The 24080-nt window shown below is 44.0% G+C and overlaps 1 protein-coding gene across 1 annotated transcript in view; it reads left to right on the top strand.

The window, feature by feature from the left end:
• The first annotated feature begins 161 nt into the window (after positions 1–161).
• PIN4 (peptidylprolyl cis/trans isomerase, NIMA-interacting 4) overlaps positions 162–24080 on the top strand; it is a 93952-nt gene continuing 70033 nt past the window's right edge. Inside the window, exons 1-2 of the mRNA XM_085630760.1 lie at positions 162–306; positions 22822–22892. Of these exons, the coding sequence (XP_085486886.1) occupies positions 267–306; positions 22822–22892 (111 nt within the window). The 5' untranslated portion in view covers positions 162–266. The remainder of the gene's footprint in view (positions 307–22821; positions 22893–24080) is intronic.

Genomic DNA, 24080 nt, shown 5'->3' on the forward strand with positions numbered 1-24080 from the left:
TATAAATGTTCACGGAGTTTATAGAACAGTTACCCCATTATTACACGTTTTTAAATTATATCTGTATAGGGAAAGGTCTGAATGAGCAAACTTGTATCCTGCTTTCTCGTACACGGAGATTCCCCGCTTGTTCTAACAACTGCAAGCATTTCAGCGTCTAAGAAGCTGCGCGCGGTTTGCTCACCCTTCCTTTATGTCTATGCTGTTGAAGTCCTCCGAATGAGTAAATCTGTGTGTGCGGACAGTGCACGCTGTAGGCTGTGGATATGCCTCCAAAGGGGAAAGGTGGTGCAAAAAGCAGCAAAGGTACTGTGAATGGACAGTCTTGTAATCCTCTGTTAACTTCTGTATTTTAAGGTTGAACAATTAATATATTTTGGTTAATTTACCTGCTCCGTTCGCTAGTTTTTCGCAGAGGTGTGAACTCTGCCAAGTGGTGTCTTTATTTTTCTGGTATCTACTGATTTCTTGGCCCTAACTTCTAGTCCGCTACATGGATATTTCTCTCTTCTTGCATAGCTATTTTGGATCTTAAAACTGCACGAAGCTTCCCAGATTGCCCAGAGTTCCTGTTTTTTTCCCCCTTGACTGAGATCAGCGATTCCGAAGTGAGTTAACAGATCTAACCGAGACAATGGTTTGTGATCTATAATTCCCTATGGGGGTGGTAACTCTGATATCGGCCACATTAGGAATTAGGAGGTCTGCAAAGTTACTGCAGACATGTAAAGCAGCCCCCAGATATTTATGCTTCTGAAAGTAGCATAGGAGAAACGGCAACCCCCTCCTTATTAGAGCTATAGCTCTTACTGCTATACTTTAGTGAATTAAGGATTTAAATTTAGCACCAATATGTCGCGTTGGCCCACAGTAGTCCCTCACTGAACTCAAAACGTGATTACAAATACAAATAACTATTGTTCATGAATCAGAGAGGTAATAAATATATGGTACTTTTGGGCCCAGGTCTGCTACAAATTGGCATCCTTGAGTGACTGTCAGGGTCCACAGCCTTGTTTGTTAAGTTATTATTTAGTTCTTTTTGAAGACCGAGAGATTGTCTGGACCATTCGTGATGGCTCAAAGCCCTTTGTTCCAGTGATTATTTGCGAGATGAATCCCACTTCAAAGGTAGGAAACATCAGGAGATCTGAAAATACAGCTCAGCCTGCCCGTAATCTTGGCCCCGCAACAGGGCTGTAATTCCGAGCATCCTTCTGTTTGTATTCTCTATTGAGTTGACAAATATGTCGGGAGTGGAGTCCCCATCGGCTTGGTCCTCCACTTCTTGTCTTTAGTCTCCTTTCCTACTGGGCGAGATAGACTGAGAAGTGTCGAGGGACCAATGGCGGTAGGAGCGTGTGGGACTGAACGCTAGCCATTTCGGAGGATATTTAATAACGGACCTTGATTTGCCTCCTACATGCGCATGGTTGGAAACTCACCAGCCGGTATTGTTTGATTTCTTATGTGAGAAGCGTCCAAGTGCTGCACATACACACTTGACTTACTCTGCAATCGACACAGATTGCCTAATAGAGCTACTAACATAAGTTAAATCAGGATCACCAAAAGACACCTGTCTTCCACAGTTCCTAGAAACTATCTTCTCCACCTTCCCCGACTCCTTCACCTCCGTCCACAATCACTCGCTGAATCAGGGCGGGGTTCCCAAAGCTTTCAAAGAGGCGATTGTGGTCCCACTCTTAAAAAAACCTGGTGAGGACATTCTCTTCCTAAAAAACCTATTGGCCTATATCCCTTCTCCTGTACCCAGCAAAAATATTAGAGGCTCATGTTGCCCAGCATCTTAGTTCCTTCCTCGAGGACACAAAATTCCTAGACTCTCAGATCAGACAGGTTTCCGACCTATCCACTCCTCAGAATCAGTCATCCTCTCAGTGGTGGATGACATGAGAGAGGAGGTAGATCGAGACATCACTCAGGCATTGGTCCTCATGGACCTCTCTGCGGCTATCAACACGGTCGACCATACTCTCTTGGTTGATCGTGTCGAAGCTGTGGGTCTGGAAGTACCTGCCCTCGACTGACTGGATTCCTTCCTGAGAGAGATCTCCCAGGTCATACATCCCCCCCCCCCCCCCCCCCCCCTTTTGTGTTCTTCTAGAGTCCAACTCAACTGTGGAGTCCTGCAGGGATCTTCCCTATCCCCCCTCACTTATTCAACCTCTTATATCCGCCCACCGGCACACTCCTTAAAGAAGAAAAAAATGAGGATTTACAACTACGCAGATGATATGCAGCCCCTGTTCACCATCGATAACACTGCAGAATCCAGGGAAGTTTTCTGCAACCCAATGCTACACATATGTGACTGGATGAACAACAATCAGCTAAAACTAAATTCAGAAAAAACTGAAATTGTTGTCACCATAAAACAAAATCCAGCACTGGACCCCATCTTGCTGGCCCCCAGAGATGGGCCTGGCCCCAACTCCGAAGAAGGCTGTGAAAACCCTAGGGGTCCTCATTGATGAAGTCTCAGATAGGAGCAGTAATTTCTTCATGCTTCTATCAAGTATGGAAAATCTGGAACTATTTCACCCATGATCATCCAAATTGTTATTGCCATGGTGATATCCCGGATAGACTATGCCAATACCCTTCACCTGAATTTCTCAGTTGGCCTGAATTGCATATGGCAATCGGTACAGAATCGAGCAGCTAGGCTGATCTGCCAATTGCCCAGACACTGTCACATCTGCCCCGTAAAGGAAAGGCTACACTGGCTCCTAATGGTGCAAAGATCAATTTTTTAGAGATGGGATGTATCCTCTTTAAATCACTGAACAATAAAAGCCCAGTTTTCATATCTGCCAAATCAAGCGATACACTCCCACCCGTAATCTAAGATCCATATCCATGAATCTTCTGATGGTCCCAAAGTTAAACAAAAATGAACTGGAGGCGCCCGATTTGCTGTATGTGCTCCTAACTTATGGAATTCCTTCCCTCAGGAAATCGGATCCACATCTAACAATGCAAAGGTTAGGCAGCTACTAAGTACAAGACTAGACTATGGATAATTACGGACAGCACGCAGAATTTTGTGACATTCTAGTGCCAAGGAACCTATTGTGTACATGCGCTCTACAAATACCCAGAAGCATCACATGCACAGAGAGAGAAAGGTTCTGAACATGCATCAGCTTTAATTCCTGGCGGTGGGTTTGGTGCAGCATCATCAGATCCTTTGAGACTAATTAAAGCTGCACATCCCAAAGTATTGCGACTGGGGTCACGAGATTGTGTGTAAAAGCATTTTGCTTGGTGTTAATTCTTCTTCTTGCTGTTTGGAAATCTTGGAACCTTATTCTCACAGTAGTGTTTTTTTTTTTAGTCCTACTGGCAAGCTAATTTGGCACTATTGATTCCTGGACTGCTCGGCTGGGTATTCCTGGAATGTCACAGAGAAGCATTCAGTAAAGAAGAGGCATGTATCCTGATCACATACACACATAGGAGCTTGCTCCTCTAGGTCTCTTTTGCCAAAGAGTTCCAAGCACAGGTATTCCTGGGATATCACGGGGAAGCATTCAGCAAAGAAGAGACATACTTCCTCATCAAGCTCCTCTAGGTCTCTTTTGCCAAAGAGTTCCAAGCATGACAGAGGGAGTAAGATGAGTAGAGGGTAAGAAGCATTGTTCTTGAAACTTTAGCTTCACTACAGAAAAAAAATCCTGGCCAAGGATAACAACTGGAGGTTAGTTATATTTCGATGTATTAGGCTTCGAGGAAAGTGACGAGACAGCTCTTGTAAGGGAAATATATTTCCAAGCATATGCTTCCACGTTTTATTTCCAATATTGTAGTGGATATGGATGTTACTTCATCTGAGACTGCTGGAACATCTGAGGAATCTCTTTCGCCAGTCTCCGTAGACTTCTAATTTGGGTGTGCTTATTCATCAGCACTTCTTGGATTTTCTGAAGGAATAGAAGCATTGGGATAGACTGAATGTACTTCACTTCATGATATGTCTATCCTTTGGAGGATATAGAGACTAAATTACCAAACACTGCTTATATTACTTGAGTAGTGGCTAGTCTGTTTGACAGAGCTATTTTTAGGTCCTAATCGCCCTTTCTGGCGAGTAGGAAGAGAAACTAAATTTTGTCCTCTGTCTGTGAAAACAAAGCAAAAGTGACAAGTTAACAAGATTTAAAGGCATTTTTATTGCTTACAAAGGGAATGAGCAATAAAGATGCCTTTAAATCTTGTTATCTTGTCACTTTTGCTCCGTTTTCGGAGACGGAGGTCAAGTAGGTTGAAGTGAGGTCGAGGTGATTTTCCAAGGCACTAGACCTGCAGGACTAGTACCATTTTTCGGATTTTTCGAGCCCTGAATTGATGTAGTGTTCATTTAGAAGTTTATTCTTGCCGAAATTGGAGCATCTTTGGGGTGGTCCTGATGGATATGGGGATGTTGTTCTAGATCCTGGGTGGACAGGTGGGAAAGGACTGCTATCTTGGTTTTTCTTTTTTATACTCATTAGACTGCAGTCTGATGGTGTACTTGCTACAGGTGTGTGAGAACCACCAGAAATGGTGAGCTTGTCTGCGAGTTGAGCAGGGCTGCTGAATGTGATTGCTTTGAAAATGAGTCAGCCAGCTTTGAAGACTGTGTGTGCATCAGCAAGCGGAGCTTATGGAGTTTCATTGTCAAAGGTTCATTATTAGACACCAACCACGCAGTTTAGTAGTCCTTCCATACAATATTTGTTTCCAGGAATTCTGTGATAATCCCGAGGTGTCTCTCCACCATCGGGACTTCTTGCCACTTGGTAAAATAATCCACAAGAACTATGTCAAACGCTTCCTATTTGGGAACCACTTTATAAGGTCTTTGTTAGACCTGGCACCATTGGCGTGGGTCGCCCTTCCATCTTTTCACTGTTTCCTCCTGTGTTTTTGCTATGTTTTTGCTGGTCTAGATGCTTTGGGCACTTTGCCACTGCTATTCAGTGCCAAAGTGCAAGTGCTCCTTATTGTAAATTGTGGTAATGGATTAGTGACTCCATGATTGGCTTATTTGATTTACTTGTCAGACCATAGTACAGTGCACCATGTGGGCCAGGGCTTGTAAATCAAATGCTGCTGGAGGGCTTGTAGCACTGGTTGTGCCACCCACAGAAGCAGCTTGTAAAGTGTGGCTCAGGCCTGCCATTGCAGAGCCTGTGTGCAGTCTGGGACTGCCATGTCGACTTGGCAAGTGCACACACTCGCCAGTCCTTAAACATTCCCTTTTCTACATGTTAGTCACCCCTAAGGTAGGCCCAAGGGCAGGGTGCATTGTATGTAAAAGGTAGGACATGCCCTGATGTGTGTGGCATGTCCTAATAGTGAATTACAGCCAATTTCATTTTTCACTATTGCAAGGCTATCTGTTCTCATAGGCCAGAATGGACCGTTTGATTATAACATCTTACAATCATAACTGACCCTAGGAACAAGATGGGAAAATAAAGTTTAGTTTCAGAGTGTTAAAATATATCTTAGTGTGGGTGATTTTTACATTCTGTGTTTGAAAATACCACTTTTAGAAAGTAGGTATTTTCTTGCCTAACCATCCACCAGGCCTCGCTAGGTTTGTGTATTCCATGTCTGGTTTGTGAGTAGCAGGGAGCTGGAGAGGGCCTTGGCTCCAACAGTCTGATGGGTCAGGGCTTGGCTGTATAGGGCCTGCATTAAATAGAGAGTAGGGGGGAGGAGATTTCCTTTTACTGACCTGATCCTTCATAGAATAGAGAGTAGGGGGAGGAGTTTTCCTTTCAGCTACCTGGGCCAGGCCTGCTTTAAAAAATGCATTCTCCACCTCCTGCCAGGAAGCTGCACCAGGGAGAAAGAGAACTGGTTTTGGCTGCTGGGCACAGACACTCTCTGCCTTCATAGAACAAAGTATTTTGCAGTATAAATATTGGGGTCCAGAACTTTAGATCACTTCTGGGAATCAAGACGGACCCTTTGCCAAGTAGAAGAACCAGAGAAGCTGAAGGAAGATTACTGCCCCCTTGCTGTTGCTGTTTGGGGTTGGCCTGCAGTGATTACTTCCTTGCCAAGGAAAGGAGAAAAGGAACTTTGTGTAAACTTTTACTATCTTGAGGAAGTTCTCCTAGGGCTTGAAGCTGAGCTTGCCTCTTGTTCTGAAGTCTCAGGGACACAAAGACTTCACCACCAGCTCCACCTGAATTTCCTTGCTGGGTATTCTACCTGCAGTGAGGTGCCTGCTGTTGTTTTGGTCCCTCTGGAGACTGCATGTCACTGGAGGCTGGAAGCGCGGCGCAACGAGGAAGAAGTGTATCTCCGCCGCAACAGTTGCCGTCGTATCACTGAGGAAGCGTGTCGCCGCTGCAGCTGTTCGCCGTCGCATCGCCGAAGAAGCGTGTTGCATCATTGGAGAAGCATGTCGCATCCGCAGAGATTGCCGTCACATCACTAGAAAAGCGTGTCGCAGGGCCTGTCGCGGCTACAAAGTACATTGATTTCGCTGCACGGCTGTCGGGCGTGCACGTATTGCATCCACGTTGTCGAATTGCATCAAAGACGCCATTTGGTCCCATCGCACCAGATCATCGCATCTAGGTGCCAACTTGTCGCATCGTAACCGGAATGCAGTAAATAACCGACACATCACCTCCACTGCGCTGCAGTAAGGAACCGACTCATCACCTCCCCCGAAGCAAGGAACCGACGCATCACTTTCTTGCGACGCTTTTGTTTGTATTGCGTGATTTAAGGTACTTTGAGAGTAAAGTGTCACTTTTACCATCTACATTGAACTAAGCTATTTCTACCATCTGAAAGTCATATTTTTATTACCGTAATGTGGATTTTTGTCTTTTGGTCTTGTGTAAAGTCTAGTACCCACGTTACCTACAGCAGGGAAGCCGGCTGCATAGGTGCGAAGTGGTGTCGGAAACCACCGTCTTTTCCAATGGAGTAATTCACGAAAGTGCCACTGCTGGAGAAGGAGAAAGTGTCCGGTGGAATCCAAAGGTGGATACTATTTGAGAGGTACCTGCAAGCAGAGGTGACAGTCTGTGTCATTCAGGTGTGACCAGAAGATCTGGAAGACGAATGCCCACCGGTGTTGCAGGAGAGTTGACGGTGACCTTTACTATGCAGCTATGAGGACCGACCAGGTGAAGCTGAAGAAGACCTGGCGCCATGCACTAGCTGTCCCACGTCAGATGTCGTTATTTGAGGGGTCGGTGTCTGTCCGAAGCACAAACAAGCCTTGGCAACTGCAACCTACGTGGATGTCGAAGAAGGTGCAATGTCAGGACCAGCAAGGTCCAGGGACTCACCTCAAGCCGAGGAGTCAGGGCAGGCCCTGAGCAATAAGGGGAGCCCAAAAGAAACAAAGATGACCCTCAACAGGACCCACAGGCCGGAGGCACTAGAGTTGCAAGAGGACCTTGAAGTTCACCAAAAGATGCAGGCAATGTGTGTGGGCGAAGATTTTGGTCACTGGAGATGCTCGAGGTTGGGGCTACTTGGAGCCCGAACATCTTGATGGAAGGAAGCTGACAAGCCTTGGCAACGGCAAGTCAACACGGTGCACAGGGGTTCAGTTCCTGCCGCTTCCACAAGGAATACTGGCCTCAAACTTGGTGAGAGGGCAGGGCAGGCCTTGGGAGCTGTGGAGAACCACCACCTGGGTTGCAGAAAGTTTTGGAGTCTGTAGGAGCTCAGGAGCAGCAGACCCGTCAGCTTGGTTGTGGTGCCTGCGAAAGCAGTGAAGTGACTAATTTCACGTCAAAGGAGATTCCTTTAAGTGTTTTGGATGCTCACAGGCCTTGGAAGGTCCCCTGTATGGTGCACAGGCACAGACGATGCAGCAGACTGAAAGGGGAACTCAGTCGAGCCCAAACTAAGTCTAGAGTGCCCAGACGGTAGAAGGTGAAATGGTATCTGAATTGAATCGTGTCCCACGACGTATCTAGGGACCCACCCACAGATAAGCCCTTGAGTATCCTAAGGAAAGTTTTGGGACAATTCAGGGGACGCTCCCAGGGGAGGGTCTGGAAAGTGAGGAGGTTACTCCCATGTCCTTTGTCCAGTTTTGTGCCAGAGCGGGAGCCAACAGCTCCCGGAGCTGGTTTAAACTGGACTATGCATGGGGACACCAAATGTGTCCATTATGCAGACTGAGCGGTGCACCCACCCTGCCCCAATACACTCCTGTCTGGGAGGTGGTCACACCTCCCTGTGACAGGATGCCTATTGTTCTGCCTTCCCCTGCTCGAGCTTGGCTCAACAGCAGGCGGGCAGAATCGTGTCTCTGGTTGGCAGCAACCATTTTGTGCTGTCCGGGTTTGGAAGACTGGTACGGGAGACATGGAGACCCTAACGGAGGGCTCTTCCAGTGCTTGGAATCATACCTCTCACACAGTTTACGATGTGGGGGTATGATTCCAACATGTTTGATACCAAACATGAAAGGATTCGTTGCAGCCAGTTTTGAGATGGTCATTGCTTAATTACGTGGTGCCCCTCTATATGGTATATGGCTGCTTTACTTACAACCCGGGAGAATGGACTCCGTAGGCTGTAGGGGTGTCCTGCTCATGCAGGGGCACCCTCACACTTAGAACCAAGCACCCTGCCTTCAGGATTATAACACCTGCTATAGGGGTGACTTATAGGTTTTAAGTGCAGTGACCCTAGATATAGGAAACCTATATCTTTAGTCAGTGGTACTAGCACCAGCTTACACAGGCCTGTAATTACAGTTTGAATGGTCTCCGATGGGTGGCATAATGCATGCATCAGCCCATGGGGGACCTCTGGGGTACCTATGCCCTGGGTACCTTAGTTCCATATACTAGGGACTAATAAGGTTACCCTAGTATTCAATCTGGGATGTACCCAATTACTGAACACAACAATTTAAGGGAGAAAGCAGAGAGACTGGCATCCTGATTAGCAGGAGACTAGTCAAAAACAGCTTAGCACCTGGCAAAAAGTGGGAGAAACCATGCAGAAGGATCCTACCTTCCTACACGTTTACTTGCCTTTCTGTCAATAATCCACTCAATACCACCAATAAAATTGCCTAGCTCTCCTCTTGGTACCTGCCATCTATACATGCCCAGTGTGGCACTGGTTGATAATTCTGTTCCTCACATCTAGTGTTACAATCTGATTCCCATAGCCTCCTGAGGAGAGGGAAACCTGAAATTGAGGCACACTTCTTTCTTGTTTCGCCGTAACTCCATTTGTGCTCAGAAATAACCTGCAAGATCCATTGTACACAGGGCATACCTTTCAGGGAGGACATCTGTGTGAACTAATTCCCTATTTTCCTTTTAATTTATCTACTAGGACCATCTGCAAAATGATAAATCGGGTGCAAGAGACTATCATAGATTCTACATTTTAGGAATCCTTTACTTTCCCCTTTGTCTGCTCCACACTGAGAACTACAGAAGGGTTTAAGTCTGTCTCCTTCACGTCATTCCTATCTGAATTTATTTTGCTATAATACATGGATGTTTGTAATCTCTGAAGAAAACCCAGTCCCTATTATTTTTTTAATATAGTCGTGTTGTGACATATTTGGTAACATGTAATATAGAGATGACATAGCTGCTAAACTGTAATAGTGTTATTACAGTTAGGTTGTGATGTCATAATGTTTGCTTCCAGAACCAGCAATCAAGGTGAAAGGTAAGTCACAGAAAATAACTATAGCTGCAGTTTAAAGAAAGAAAACGAGAACTGTTTTTTCTTTTGGTGTGACTTTTCTTAAGTGAACAATAATCAACAGCGAGAATATATTTTTGGTAACCTGTTTGTTTTTGCATGCAGCAGATTTTTATAGGAAAGATAGACCCGTCCTGCGTGTTTCTGTACATTTTGAGCTACTGCATACATCTACTTTACAGTTTACAGTAAACTGATCCCAATATCTTTTTGTATCACATTACTCCCTGGATTTTGGTGTTTTTTGTTTTTTAGCACTGTTGACTTTTATTCTTTCTCTACAACCGTTCTATATCTTTTATATGTAAGAGCAAGACACCAAGGATTTAAGCAGTTTGTGGGAAGGCAGTGGAGTAGCCATGTATCCTTAAAAAACTAAAAAAACTTTAAAAAAACAAACAAACTCATGCTGTACATCATAAGGATATTGCGAGTCACTTGAGAGTTCCATGACCTTATAAACGAACTCCGCCTTCTGCTTGGTTCCTATGTATGATCATGGTATTCCTTGGAGGCTTGCAAAATCCTTATACTGTTCAAAAGGGGATACTTTAGCTCATATATTGATCATATTCTTACAAATTCTTTAGAAATGCCCCATTTTCCTGCACCCCAGCGCCAATGTGGCGGTTCAGATCTTTTGTCACTGATGTCTGTCTTAGAATTATAGAAGGGTTTTTTAACATGTGAAAATGTGTAATGTCGAGCAAAAATTATTTCCGAAGTTTGAAGGTTTTGAAAATGTATCAAGTTGTAAGGGATGAATTAATAATGTTGCACTTGAAAGAAGTTTACTGAGTAATTTAGTAATGTCATTAATGTTGTCAAGTAGTTATGCCACATATTCATATGAGTGTAACTGCAACAAATGATGGACGGAATGCTGAATGATTTAAACATTCTCCCCCAACCAAGAGATCTGGGTTAAAGCCATAGTTCTTTTGCCCACTACGCCACCCCAGTTTGGACCAAGCCATATGCAAATCAGTCTTGACCCTGTGCCTCATGGGAACAGTCCAGACCGAACTGCCAAGCCAGGTCCTCCCTTGACTGGAAACAAGCATTCTGGGACCGGTTTCGGGGTATGTCACCCTTCATCAGCCAGGCTAGCTTGAATCCAGTGGCACAGTGAGCAAGGGACCCACGTCTGGGCATACCCATCCCACTTAGAGTGAAAAGTGTAACTGCAACAAATGATGGACGGAATGCTAAATGATTCAAACATTCTCCCCCAGTCAAGAGATCTGGGTTAAATCCATCATTCTTTTGCCCACTACGCCACCCCAGTTTGAACCCAGCCATTTGCAAATCAGTCTTGACCCTGTGCCTCATGGGAACAGTCCTGGTCGAACTGCCAAGCCAGTGTATAACGCTCCTTAGAAGATCTAAAAATGCTCAGAGGCAGCCATCCCTAAATATAAACTCCTCTCCATACGATACACACTGTAACAATCGGGGAGTTCGAAGTAGCTATTCAATATTTTCCTACGATCTTGTTAGTTTCTATTATTGGAGTTGGTAAAGGTCACTAGTAGCCTCTCGGTAAGGTGTTTTTTATGTGAAAGATTTATAATCAAAGATGGAATGCAGTTGCGTTTGATGAGCATTCCACAGGTGTCCTCATAGCTTAACGGCAGCACTCTTCAGGGTTACAACTTTAGACATTTTGACAAGTCAAGTGTTCATCTTCAGCTTTCATTTGGTTTTCCTCACCAAACCTTGTTGCTAGATGGATGGGATTGGTGTTTGCTTAGAGTATGGTTGTTAGGCAGTCCTTTGAACAAAATTTGGCAGTCAGATTTTAACTTTGCCAATTACTGTATCCAAACTTTCCTTAGTGTGCTGTCAGACCTCCCTAGTCAGCTTCATTCCAACTGCATGTTTTTCTGTATTGTCAGTTTTAAGGCATTTTTAGTTCTCCCCTGTGTCTGCCCCCATTTTGTGGTTCTGGAGGGATACATATGCATCCTTAAGCATATCTTTTGTTGAGGGAGCAGGATGACTTAAGAAAAGTTTCTCCAGTTGTTCCTGTTGGGAAAACAATGACCCCTGCATGATAAATTATGTATCACTGCCCGAGTGGGCCACCTTAATGTGATATCTGGTATTCTGACCCTTTGTGGTTCAACTCACCTGCTAATCCAGTGTTTATGCTGATGCCTAGACCTGTCCTTGGACTCTGCGGTTCAATGCCCGGTTCTGAATCCTGGAGGGGCACACCAAGCATGCCTTCTACTGGACGTGCAACTATTGTCCATGTCCAGGATCGTCAACATTAAGCAGTGGTGGCAGCATAGCATTTTTATAATTCTACCACTGAACAGACCTTTTACTCCCATTCAGGGGGAGGGTGGCACCCACTGTCCCTCATAAAGGACACCAAGACCATTGTTTTGACGTTCCAAGGGTGTGTTGTGTAAAATATGCAAGGTAGGAGGACGGCATGTGGATAGGAGTGTAAGACTGTTGGGATTCATTTCGGATTGGTCCTGATTTTACATGGCACAAGGTGACTTTGTGGTACAGTTAATTTTTAGATGTTGTATGCATGAAGCAGCAAATGAAGAATATTGATACTTGCCTATCCTTCTGCTTTGACTGATTAGCAGTTTTGAAATGTGACCGTATATTCAGCCATTCTTTATTGGCAACACAGAAATTTACAAATCAGTTAATATTTGTCCAGTTATCTGATATGTATGCATTTACTAAGAAGCGTCCTTACAGTCCACTTACGTTGTTGTGTGTGCCAGTTGAGTTGCCAGTTTATTTGAACATTCTTATTGAAGCTTGGATATGGCTTCAATCTCTACAAATGAGCCGAGGCCAAGTCCAGGCATTTGAGTGTGCAAGCGCTTGAATTGGCTTCACCTGGAATAGAATATCGCTGTTTTACTGCTGTTCTTTGAGTCCTTGGAACCCGTTTTACTTTTTTTGCACCTATTTTTGTCATGTCCATGCTACAACATATAGGCCGCACTGAATTGATAGCGGTACTAGTGTTTCTGTCTGAACTTTATTTTTTAGGTCTAATGAATTACTAGTGAGACATTTTTGGGAGTATGTCAAACAAGTGGACATCTAAATTGATATGTCCCAATTCACCATATGTTTTTGTTGAATGTAACTATGTATTTGTGCATTATGTCTACATGATTTATTTTGGCTAATATTCAACTGTTAATGAAATAAAACCATGCATTTAATAAAGAAAACGAATTGAGTCATCATCTTATTATTAGATGGATTAAGCCATGTAAAAAAATAGTAAATGATAAGGATAGATTATGCATACAACATTATGATCCACTGGATAGTGTTCATTCTAAAACAGTTGGGATACTTGGACATTGAGAAGTCTGAAAAAATTCTAACGATCAATGGGACATAATGGCTCTGGAATGTCCATGTTATTGCAAAAGGCGTTAGTTTAATGAGCCTGTACTTGTAGAAATGTGATGAATATAATATGTTTAACATATATACTATTTGATAATTTATGTGGATTAATATTTGTAATTTGTTTGGATGTTATCTGAAATATACAATTACAAATGAGTATGAGCCAGATCTATTTGTTATAACCAAGTGGTAACAGTTCCTGAAGAGGAAGGAAAGACTAACAAATGCTCAACAATCTGATGGTTGTGAGTCATTAGTCACTGTCTCCAAAAAGATGGTTGAGTGTGCTCGAGGTGGGGGTATACCTCCTACTTTTCTTTTGTGCCCTCACACACTCTTGCGAGTGTAAAGCATCATCATTGGGCGGTGCTCCTCGTGGGGGTGGTGCTGCAGTCCCTCACGGGCCCTACAAGAGGGCTCTTTGTTGGAGATCTTTTGAAGGAGGTGCCGTATTTGTGCATGTGGGTGTGTGGGCCAAAGTGGTGAGTGTGAGTGATGTTAAAATTACCTCTCGGGACCTCAGTAAGTTTAATGAAGGGTCCACAAGGTAAATAAAAAATTGTAATGTGGTTTGGAGACTCTCCTTTGGACTAAATAGAGGGGAGGGACTAGTGTGTTCCCACCTGCTCTTAAACCGTGAATGAGGTGTGTGATGTGCTAAGGATAAGTGATGGTCGACATGTTTCGCGCAATCTAGTGGTCCCTAATGGATCCTGGTGCACTTCTTCAGGACTGTGTGTCTAAAATTAAGGGGGGGGGGATTATGGTGGGAGTCAGGGAAAGACACCCTATACTACCATGTCAACTGAAGTCAGGATATGTAAGACGTCTCTGCGTCCGAGAACGTGTTGTCCATGTTCTCAACAAAACAAAACCGAACCTGTAGGAGACAGAGAGGGGACAAGAATCCACCATGGTTGTATGTGGAATCAACCAGTAGTTGTGAAAGAAATTATAGTAATAAACAATGACAGTACCGAAGTTGCGTGGTTCTGTCGCTACTGTAGAGCGCAAGAATAAGCGTCTTAGAAGGGCTAAACTACTAGACTGGGTATTAATATAGTGCCCATCTAAAGGACCCAGAAGGGGTTCGTTAAAATCCAAGGAAGGCAGAATCTGGACACAGAACGGGGCATGTGATAGTTATGAAAGAGGTCCATGTGAACTATGGACTGTGTGCATGTGGTGAGAGTGCAACCACATAGGGGGTAATGAGGACACGTATAATGAGGTGTCAGGGTGGCGGGATACTTAGCGCTTGGATGGTGATTGGGAAAGAACTAGCTGCATGGAAGAATTGTAAGCAGGCGAGTGTAACACTCGAAATCAGTGCGATTGGACCTGCCCGGGTTGGCGAGCTGAGCTGGCCGCATCTGTAAAGAGAAGGGGGAGTGAGGAGGACTTATTGGGGTCCTGGGTGAGAGGTGCCTAATTGGGAATATGCGTCCCGTTTGTGTAAGTGTAGAGAAGGTATCCGGGGCCGGGTGAAGGAAAATATCCTAGGTGGCAAGGCATCCGGTGTGGGAGCACAACGGAAAGTATCGCGCTAGCGTTAGCGAAAATACTCAGGCAGAGAAACTGAGGCAGGGGACGGGGGGAAACAAGGACGAGAGACAGGCGGCGATAATAGTGAGAGATATATCAGCGCCGAGTCAAAGTAACATAGTATTGTAAGGTAGACTGAATAATAAGTAGAAAACAAGTCAAAAACGATCAATGACACGTACCCTCCCCTAAAGGTAGAAGGGCCGCAACAGCGTATCGTCTGGCAGCCGAGGGAGGTAACTAGATGGAGGGAATGATATAGCAAGAACTATTTGTCCCATGTTTCCAAGTGTGTTGTATGGAGATGTGTAGAATTCCTTTCGCCGACGCCAATGTATATTGAGTGCAAGGATAACAAGTCTGCATGTTTATTTTGTCCACAAGATTGGTCCAATTGCCCTGCATCACAAACCTTTTAGCGGCCAGTTTGCAATGCCACAGTAAGAGGATTGTCTGCTGCTAAGCAAGTTATGCATCCATATGAACATGGATAGTTCATTGCCGCATGTTTGAGAGTTCTAAGAAATGCACTTAGTTGTAAACTCTGTGTGAATTTAGGACAGTGGTTCCATAAAAAAAAATGTGTGCACGTTTGCAAAGTTCACAACTCTTCGGATATTTATAATACCTAGAGAGCATTTCTTTATTGAAATTAACTACATACAGACGAATGGAAACAGGATTGGTGATTTTATTTTGTAAGTAAATAATGTATCCAAGAAATATTTTCGACTTTAAAAAAGCGTATTAAAGTTACAATTTTGGTAAGCTATTTTGCAGTGTATTTGCTTTCAAAATTAATCTTTCACCTAAAATATTTACAAGCTAAGAAAACAAAAGTCATAGACAATTTTGATAAACTCTAATGCAGTGATTTCCACACTGTGGGTCCGGGTGCGAGCCGATATTTGATTGGCCACTAAAGTACAGGCATTAAATAAAGATGTTGTTAAATTCTGTATTTATCGTGTCACCTTAGCTGCAGCTTCAAAGACCGAGGTCAAATGTTAGGCTAGGTTTTCTACTGCTTATGTTTTTAAAACAACACTGGTGCTTACAAACTCTCCTTACTTTGCAGTCTGAGAAAGAAAATTAAAGTAAATTATACGACAATCCTGATGGAGTACATGAAGTGTGAATGAAAGCTGGAAGATATTTTTTTCTAATAGGCCACAACAGGATGCATGCATTACAACGCATGCTTTTACCCCGCATGCCATTATAACGCAATTGGCTTGCTGTAGGGGGTATAAGGTGTTGGATTTAACTCCAACACTTTCCCTACTGTTGCACAGATTGGAGTTGGAATAGTAAATTATACTTTTCCAACATCCAGCGTACCCCCGACAGCAGGTCGGGGTAAAAAATTGAGTTGCAATGGCATGCGGGGTAAAAGCATGAGTTGTATTGTCATACACTCGGCAACAATCTGTAAATACCTGTAAATTAACTGCACTCATTCAGCAGTTAGGAAAGCAAAATCAAGCACATTTGTTTTTGTAATTCTGAAGTGTGATGGAAGCTAAGATTTTAGCGGGATCAAAACAAATCAAGACACTTTACTGGGTGATGCCCAAATAATAAATATTCACACGAACCCGTTTTCCACACATTATCATTTGTGTACAGTATAGTTTTATCTATAAAAATGTATGTCTGTGCATATTTAGTGACCATTTCAACAGAAAATGTGCTGTCTGCAAATAACTGCGCTACCACACGATGCTTTGGTTACGTTAAAAAATCGCCCACCTCATGTTCATTAAAGCTACGTGGGTCGCAAACGTTTTGTTGTACTAAAAAGTGGGTTGCTGTTCTTCTAAGTTTGGGCGTGCTGCTCTAATGTATTCTTGAAAGACAGCTTTACATACTGTATCCAAAAGTATAATTTCTGTTTGATGCATGCCAATATTAAAAAAAAAAAAAAGAAAAGTGGAATCAATGAGAAATCAATATGGACAATATATTAAACAAGCATTTACAATGCAAATAGGTCTCGCATTTGTGAGTTAGAGCTATTGACATTGTAAATGGCAATGTTTTTTACCTCTAAGTTTTATTTTTGGAGTGAATGTATGTAGTGTGCAAAATCCCTTGGAAAGGTCCTGCACTTCGTAATAAATACATTGAAAAAGACGCAAAGTGTGGATTGTATGAACAATTGCTTGGCACGTACCTCATGTGTGAAGTGTCGCCACGCATGCACACCTTGGTGCTTTACTAATGCGAAACTCCTTAATAAAAGTAGTGCTTACAGACTAACCAATGCGATCGGGATCAGAGCATGTGAATCCGAATCCCGGCTTCTCTTTCATTTTCTAGACTATTTGACTCACTCTCCTGCATCTTGGTTATCCCCCAAACACTGAGAGGCAATGAAGTTTGCCAAGGGGGCGGGGGGCTTCGGGGGTACATAAAAATGTATTCATTGCCTAGTTGTCAGAGGTCGCCCGGTGCTATTAGTTAAAAGTGTGCAGATTTCATTAAGATATTAAGAGTACTTTACTCGCATCTATGAGAAAATCGACATTAACTAAACAAAATGCCAGAATGCGTGTCAGTTTTAACAGTGTTTAAGACAGTACTGGTTGCTTAGTTTCATTGAATTAATTTTTGTATTTACTCTTTTACACAGCATCCAAAGTAGGTTACCTAACCCCAATGCCCGAGTTGTTAAATGACCCATAGAAGGGAGTGTTTTACAGTTGAGCAAATGTGTCCAAATGTAATTTGGTAGTGCCATGGAATGATCAGCCAATGAGGTACTCGATGAGCAGGTATTTAACTACACGTTCAAAACGTACGGTATTGTGGCTGTTGTTTGTTTGTACACAACCACCTCTCTGAATGTGTTTATTAACACAGAGCTTCATCTACCAGACAGTGCTCACAGAGGGGCGAATAAAGCTCAGAACAAAATGTATTAATTTATCCTGAGTGTGAAGGCACCCGGAAGGTTTAGGTGCCCGCCCGGAGATGCTAGGGATCCCAGTGCTTCTACAGACTCTGCCGTGCTACTCTGCACCAGCAGGGCACAGCTCAGAATCTGCTGCTTCTGCTAAGAATATGTGAGGGGGATGAGGTTGGGGCATGCGGGAGTTGCCTGCAGATTTCCAGGTTACTGAAAGTGATTCTGACGTGAGGCAATGGAGACCGACTTTGTCTGTTAGTCTGCACCCGTCTATTTCTCTACCATCTACCGGGCTCCCTGTCATGTCCCTATTCATCAGTAAACATGATGTAAATGTGCGATAATGTCTCTTCAGAATTCAAAAAAGTGCATTTCTTTAGCACGTCACCTCAGTACACAAGATTATAGCACTGAATTGAGAGGAAGTTATTAAAAGTGCTCGTTTTAAGCATAAGTTAAAACACTGCCGCTCCTCCCGCCCGACGACAATGCCATTTGTGAACTAAGAGGCGTCAGTTGCCATGCATACCTCGAATGTTGCCTAGAGTCTTATTATATTTAGAGTAACATTAAAATCTAGTTCATTAAACACGAGAAGTTTTTGTACAGCACGCATCTTGAACTCTCATATTTCAAGATGGCAATAATAAAGATGAAAACGGAAGTGCCGCTGGCAAAAAAACACGAGTGGGGCGGGGGAGGGTGAGAAGTCACAGACCACAGACTGAGGGAGGGGGCAGTGGGGTGGGGAGACAGGGAAGAAAATAGTGTTAGGAGTAAAGGGGCCAATACCCGTGGAAGGATACAAATGATGAATGAGGAGGGACTAACAAGCCTCAAACCAATCAGAAGGCAGCATTTAAGACAAAAGCCAATGGACAGAGAGTGGGCGGAGCTTCCACAAAGCTTCCACACTACAGTATATACTGCATGTCTCTCAAAGCGATGGCAGCACATTCGCGCTGCAATGCTAGGCGAGACTTAAAAAGGGTCTCATTCTTCAAGAAAGTCACAAAACTGCACCTGCAGGCCTTTAACCATTCATTGGTGCAGATTTAGGATTTGCAGGAATTCAGTGATCCTCAGTTGGCAACCTAGGTACTCAACCACAAGTAAAATCTGAGTTTATTTGCAGCAACATTTTATGAAATTGAGTGAATGCTTAAAAGAACATTTGCCAGACCAACTTACAAGACACTACATCAGAAACGAAAGTAAGGAAGAGAGCAATGATATATCCTGAACCCCTGCAATAATCCGAATTCCAAAAGTGCTAGCATATTCAGAGTCCTATCGTGGTTGGAATGCTAGCCTTACCAGAGCCCATTCATAAGCAGAGCCTCTGCATTTGTAAAGGCTGTGAGTATTCAATGATCTGATATAACTAGCTCTCTGGTATTTTTCAGAGTTGCAGATAATCAGAAAGATGCACAAACAGAGCCTTGCTAGAATCCAAACTCTGATCCAACATGAGCCTTGCTATAATTGAATAAGTTATTATCAAATTTCAGATCTATTGTGCATGCTGCTATTGGTTTGCCTCAATACATGGCACCAAATGGGGCAAGTCAAGTATTTTTACATTACAGTCGATTTCTGAAGCATCTAGTCTCTTGGACAGTTAGAAATTTTACAAAATTTCACAACATTGCTGGTTGCTACTTAGTCACTCCTCATAATACCCTATAGGTTCTTAAGTAGGCCACAAAAAAGAAAGCATTTGCCATAGTGGCCAGTGAGTAGCCCTATTCTTATAGATATTTAATAATAGTGAGATAAAAAAGGAGCCTTTGATACAAAGAAAAGTATTTCTCATGTTGCGGTTTGCAATGTAGCTGTGGTGAGCAAAATGCACAAAGATCACAACGCGAGTCCTAACCATTTTCCAATAGCATTGGATCCCGATTCCTATCTGGGGTGAACTGCACTCTCAAATGCATTGTAACCTGTTTGAGACATAGCTCAGTGATCGAAATCATGTTTGACTGCTGTAGTCATCGGTCAGCTCTGTAGAATCTGGGTTAAAGTTTAAACATGCCCTACTAGAGTGAAAATAACGCAAACATTCTCAGCATTTGAAACTCTGTCCGTCAGTGCACAAAGTAACCACAATTTAATTTGTGGTGTTTTAAGGACCACCAAGTTCTATTTAGGTCGAGGCTAATGACTTTTTGTGGACATTCTAAAAGCTTCCCTGGGAATACATTTTGGCCATTGCTTACCATTGGCTTTGTGGTTTCTAACTCGGTTGCTTGCTTTCTATTTGCTGGCCTTATTTGTTCTAGGCTGCCCAGCTTGTTCATCCCCCCTGTGGAGCAACCCTTGTTTACTGTATCCTTCTGAGTACTTGCTTTCTGTAAACAAGCCTTTAAATCTTGTTCTTATCTTGTCGCATTTGCTGTGCTTTCAAAGACTGAGGTCAATTGTCAGGCTCTGTCTTCAGTGGGAGCTGGGTCTACACTTTTATTTTTCTGACTTCAAAGTGAGAGAATTTATCTGACAATCCTGCTGGGTAACCCACGAGAGAGGAGAGGCTGTATGATATTATTTTTTCTAACACACAACAAATATTAACTGTGCTAATATTTCAGAATATATCAGAATTAGGGAATTACAAATGAACCACATTTGTTTTGTAATTCTAAAGTGTGGTGGAAAAAAATATTTGAATCTGATCAAAACACATCAATACACTAGGTGATGACATTCCCACACAAGCTGTAAAACTGTAAGTCTGTGCAACTGAAATGTTCATTTAAATTGAAAATGTGTTGCCACACCATACATATTCAACACTACGCCATTCCACTCTATGCCACTCTGCCACAGTACTCTACGACACTCCACTCTACAACATGCCTATCCACTCTACGGCCCTCTGCTCGTAAGACCTTCTAAGACATGCCAAACCACTCCACTCTATGCCCCTCCACTTACATCACCCCACTCCAATCTACCCCAATCCAGTCCACTACAATCTACTCCACTCCATTCTACCCCACTCAGTCTACCCTACTCCACCCCAGCCCATTCCAGTCTACCGACTCTACCCCTCCCCACTACAATCTATCTCAATCTACCCCACTGCAATCTAACCAAATCCATCCTACTCCACCCTAGTCTAACCTACCCCAATCTACACCATTTCACGTCATTCCAATCTACCCCACTCCAATAGACCACACTCTCCAGTTTACCTGAGTCTAATGTACCCTAATCCACTCCACTACTATCCAATCTACTCCACTCCACCCTAATCTACTCCACCCCAATATACCTCAGCCTACCCCAGTCCAGTCCACTTCACACTACCTCGCTCCAGTCCACTCCACTGCGATCGTCTACCCCAATGAACTCCATTCCAATCTGCTTCACTCCACCCCACCCCACTCCAGTCCAATCCAACCTACCCCACTCCACTCAGTCTAACCCAATCAACCCTATGCCGCTTCAATCTACCCTCTCCAATCCACTAGAATTCTACCCCACTCCAATCTACCTCGCTCCACTCTACCTCAATCCACCCACACTACCCTAATCCAGCCTACCCCCCCACCCCAATCTACCCCACTATATATGACTCCATTCTACTCTACCCGACTCCTCTACAATTGACCCCACCTCAGTCTACCTCACTGCATTCCATTTTACCCCACTCTCTAATCTACCCCACTTCAATCTGCTCCAGTCTACCACAGACTGGCCCACTCCAGTCTACCCCACTCCACTCTGATCTGTGCCCCTCCATTCCTTTATCCACTTTATCCCAATCTACCTCACTTCTCTCTACTTCAATCTGCTGCAGTCTACTCCACTCCAATCCACCCCCCTCAATCTACCACACTCCACTCAAATATACTGCACTCCAATCTAACCCATTCCACCCCAAAAGAAACCACTTCTTCCCAATAAACCCACTCCAATCTTTCCCACCCCACTCTACTCCACTATGATTGAATCTATTCTACCCCAATATACCCAATTCCAATCTATCCCACTCCACTCAAGTCCACTCCAATCTACACCACTCCCCTCTTCCCCACTCCACTCAGTATAACCAAATCTACCCCACGCTGCTCCAATCTAACCACTGGAAATCGAAAGGCTGAAAAACCTGTCTTTTTATGTAGGATTAAAAGTCGGTACCTTCTATCACATCTGAGCCGTGCTTGGTGCCGGGACGCTCCATGGAGTAGCTGTGCGCGATACCAGTGAATTTCATCATCGTCATCCCTCCAATTTACTCCTCTCCAATACTATCTACCCCACTCCATTCCAGTCTACCCCGATCTACCCTACTTCAGTCTACCCAGATCTATCCCACTTCAGTCTAACCAGATCCATCCCACTTCGTCTACCCTGATCTACCCCACGTCAATCTACCTCACTCCACCCCAATCTATCCCAATCCAATCTACTGCGCCAATCTACTCCAGTCTACCCCACTCCAATCTACCCCACAGCAACTCACCATGCTACAATCCACCCCTCTCAACTCCACTCTACACCACTCTGCTCCACTTCAATATACCAGTGGCGGATCGCTGAGCGAGTGCTGTGGGGTGGGGGAGGGGCAGAGTGGGGGTGGGGGTAAATTCCAGCTTATGGCATAATGGAGTTATGGCATACGGCTGAACCTAGTTAAGTAAATAAATAAAACAATTTACATTGCGCGCGCTGCATTGACGAGTTGGTGTTGTAGCGCGCGCAATGTAAATTGTTTTATTTATTTATTTACTTAACTAGGTTCAGCCGTATGCCAGAGTTTACTACCTCCCACCCTGCCCTTCCACCGCCCCGCCCCAACGCCCGTAGCACACGCTCACGAGCCGCCACTGCAATATACCCCACTCTAACCCAGTTGACCCTTCTCCACCCACTCCACTCTACCCAAATCTACTCCACTAAAATCTACCCCAGTCGACCCAACTACACTTCACCCCACCCCACTCTGCCTCAATCTACCCCATTGCACTCTACCGCAATCCACTCCACGTAACTAACTTTTTGCCTTTCTGAACAACAGCCACACTGGTGTACGACATGGCTAAAATACATTGCCAAACCCAGTGGCTCTCGCATAGGTGAGACCTATTGGCTTAGCCAGTGCTTGTTTACAGTTAGCTTGTATACAACTGAAATGCAATGATGTCCTCGTCATGCAGTGCTGTGTACATCTGACCCTTCAACTGTGATAGCAGTCTTTTTTTTTTTTCTTCCCTTTTTCTTTGAAGGTGGAGGAGCATCTGGCAGTGATGGTGGTGATAAAAAGGCTCAGGCTCCCAAAGGCGGGACTGCAGTAAAGGTGAGTCTACATTCCAGCCTTGTAGCTACTTGCCCCAGTAAGTCTCTCTTTTGGTGTTGGCTAGACACCGCATTCACTGTCTTGAAGAGACATGTTTACAATCTGTGGGCTTCAGCCCTCCCGTATGCTTAGCCTTCTCCCAGAGCATGGACCAAGTATTTGTGTCCATCCACTGGTCCCGTTTTAGGAGCTACTTTTTCTTTGTGTTTCAGCACTCTTCACAAGTGCTGGTGTTTTCGCTCGCTCTGTTCTCTGTCACCCGCTACCTCTTTCCCCCTCCCACCTGCCCATCCCAACCAGATCGCTCTCACATCCGAACGAAGTTCAACTCTATATGAGATTCATAAGTTCAACTCTGTATATGAGATTCAAGACTAGAAAACTGTTAATGCTTGTGTAAGAAGTAAGCAGGTTAAACATGTTGGGGTGAAAAGTAAACCGTTATAAACTGGTCACTAGGCACAGCTGACTTTACCGACACAAACTTGAATATAAATGTATGTTGCCACATATTTACTTCCAAAACATTACTTTTTTGGGCTGTTCCTACATTCACAAAATGCTCCTTGACTAAATGCAAAGAGCCGTGCGTGCTCTCATTGGAGGTTTCCTCTACCCTCCTTTCGCCTGTCCCTTTCGTATGTGGTCCTCCATTAGTGTTTTATTGCGTCTGTCACTCCCAGGCCACGGCAACTCTGCTTTATCTGGGTTTATACACACATGGTGCACAGGAAATCGATCTTAAAGCAATCAAGATGACCCTGGTCTTCCTTCCCTTGTTGACTCTGGTACAACCTGATCCACTTTTTTGTGCAATGAAATTGCAGCTGATTTTTATATTCTGTTTAATTCCATTATTCTCTTTGTTAACCCTGTGTGGTGCAAGCTTCTGGCACACGCGGCAGAAGGTGGTACAGAGCAAGAATTCTGGCCGGGATAAGAGACTTGAAGCCGCCACAGGTTTGTGTCCGCTTATAACAAGCAGCTAGGCTCTGCTTCCTCTGCACAGTTTCTCTAATAAGGTAAATATGGACGCGCACTGAGAAGTTCTACACAATCTGCCTCCAGCTGCAACTTGGTGACCTTGCCTCCATGTGTAATAAGTGTTTCCAGGCTTCTTAAGTGAGCAGAGACCCGAGTTTACTACAGCACACTGCCAAAGAAACCAGCATTAAAAATGCAATAGGT

Source organism: Triturus cristatus, chromosome 10, assembly GCF_964204655.1.
Source record: "Triturus cristatus chromosome 10, aTriCri1.1, whole genome shotgun sequence".
Classification (NCBI taxonomy): domain Eukaryota; kingdom Metazoa; phylum Chordata; class Amphibia; order Caudata; family Salamandridae; genus Triturus; species Triturus cristatus.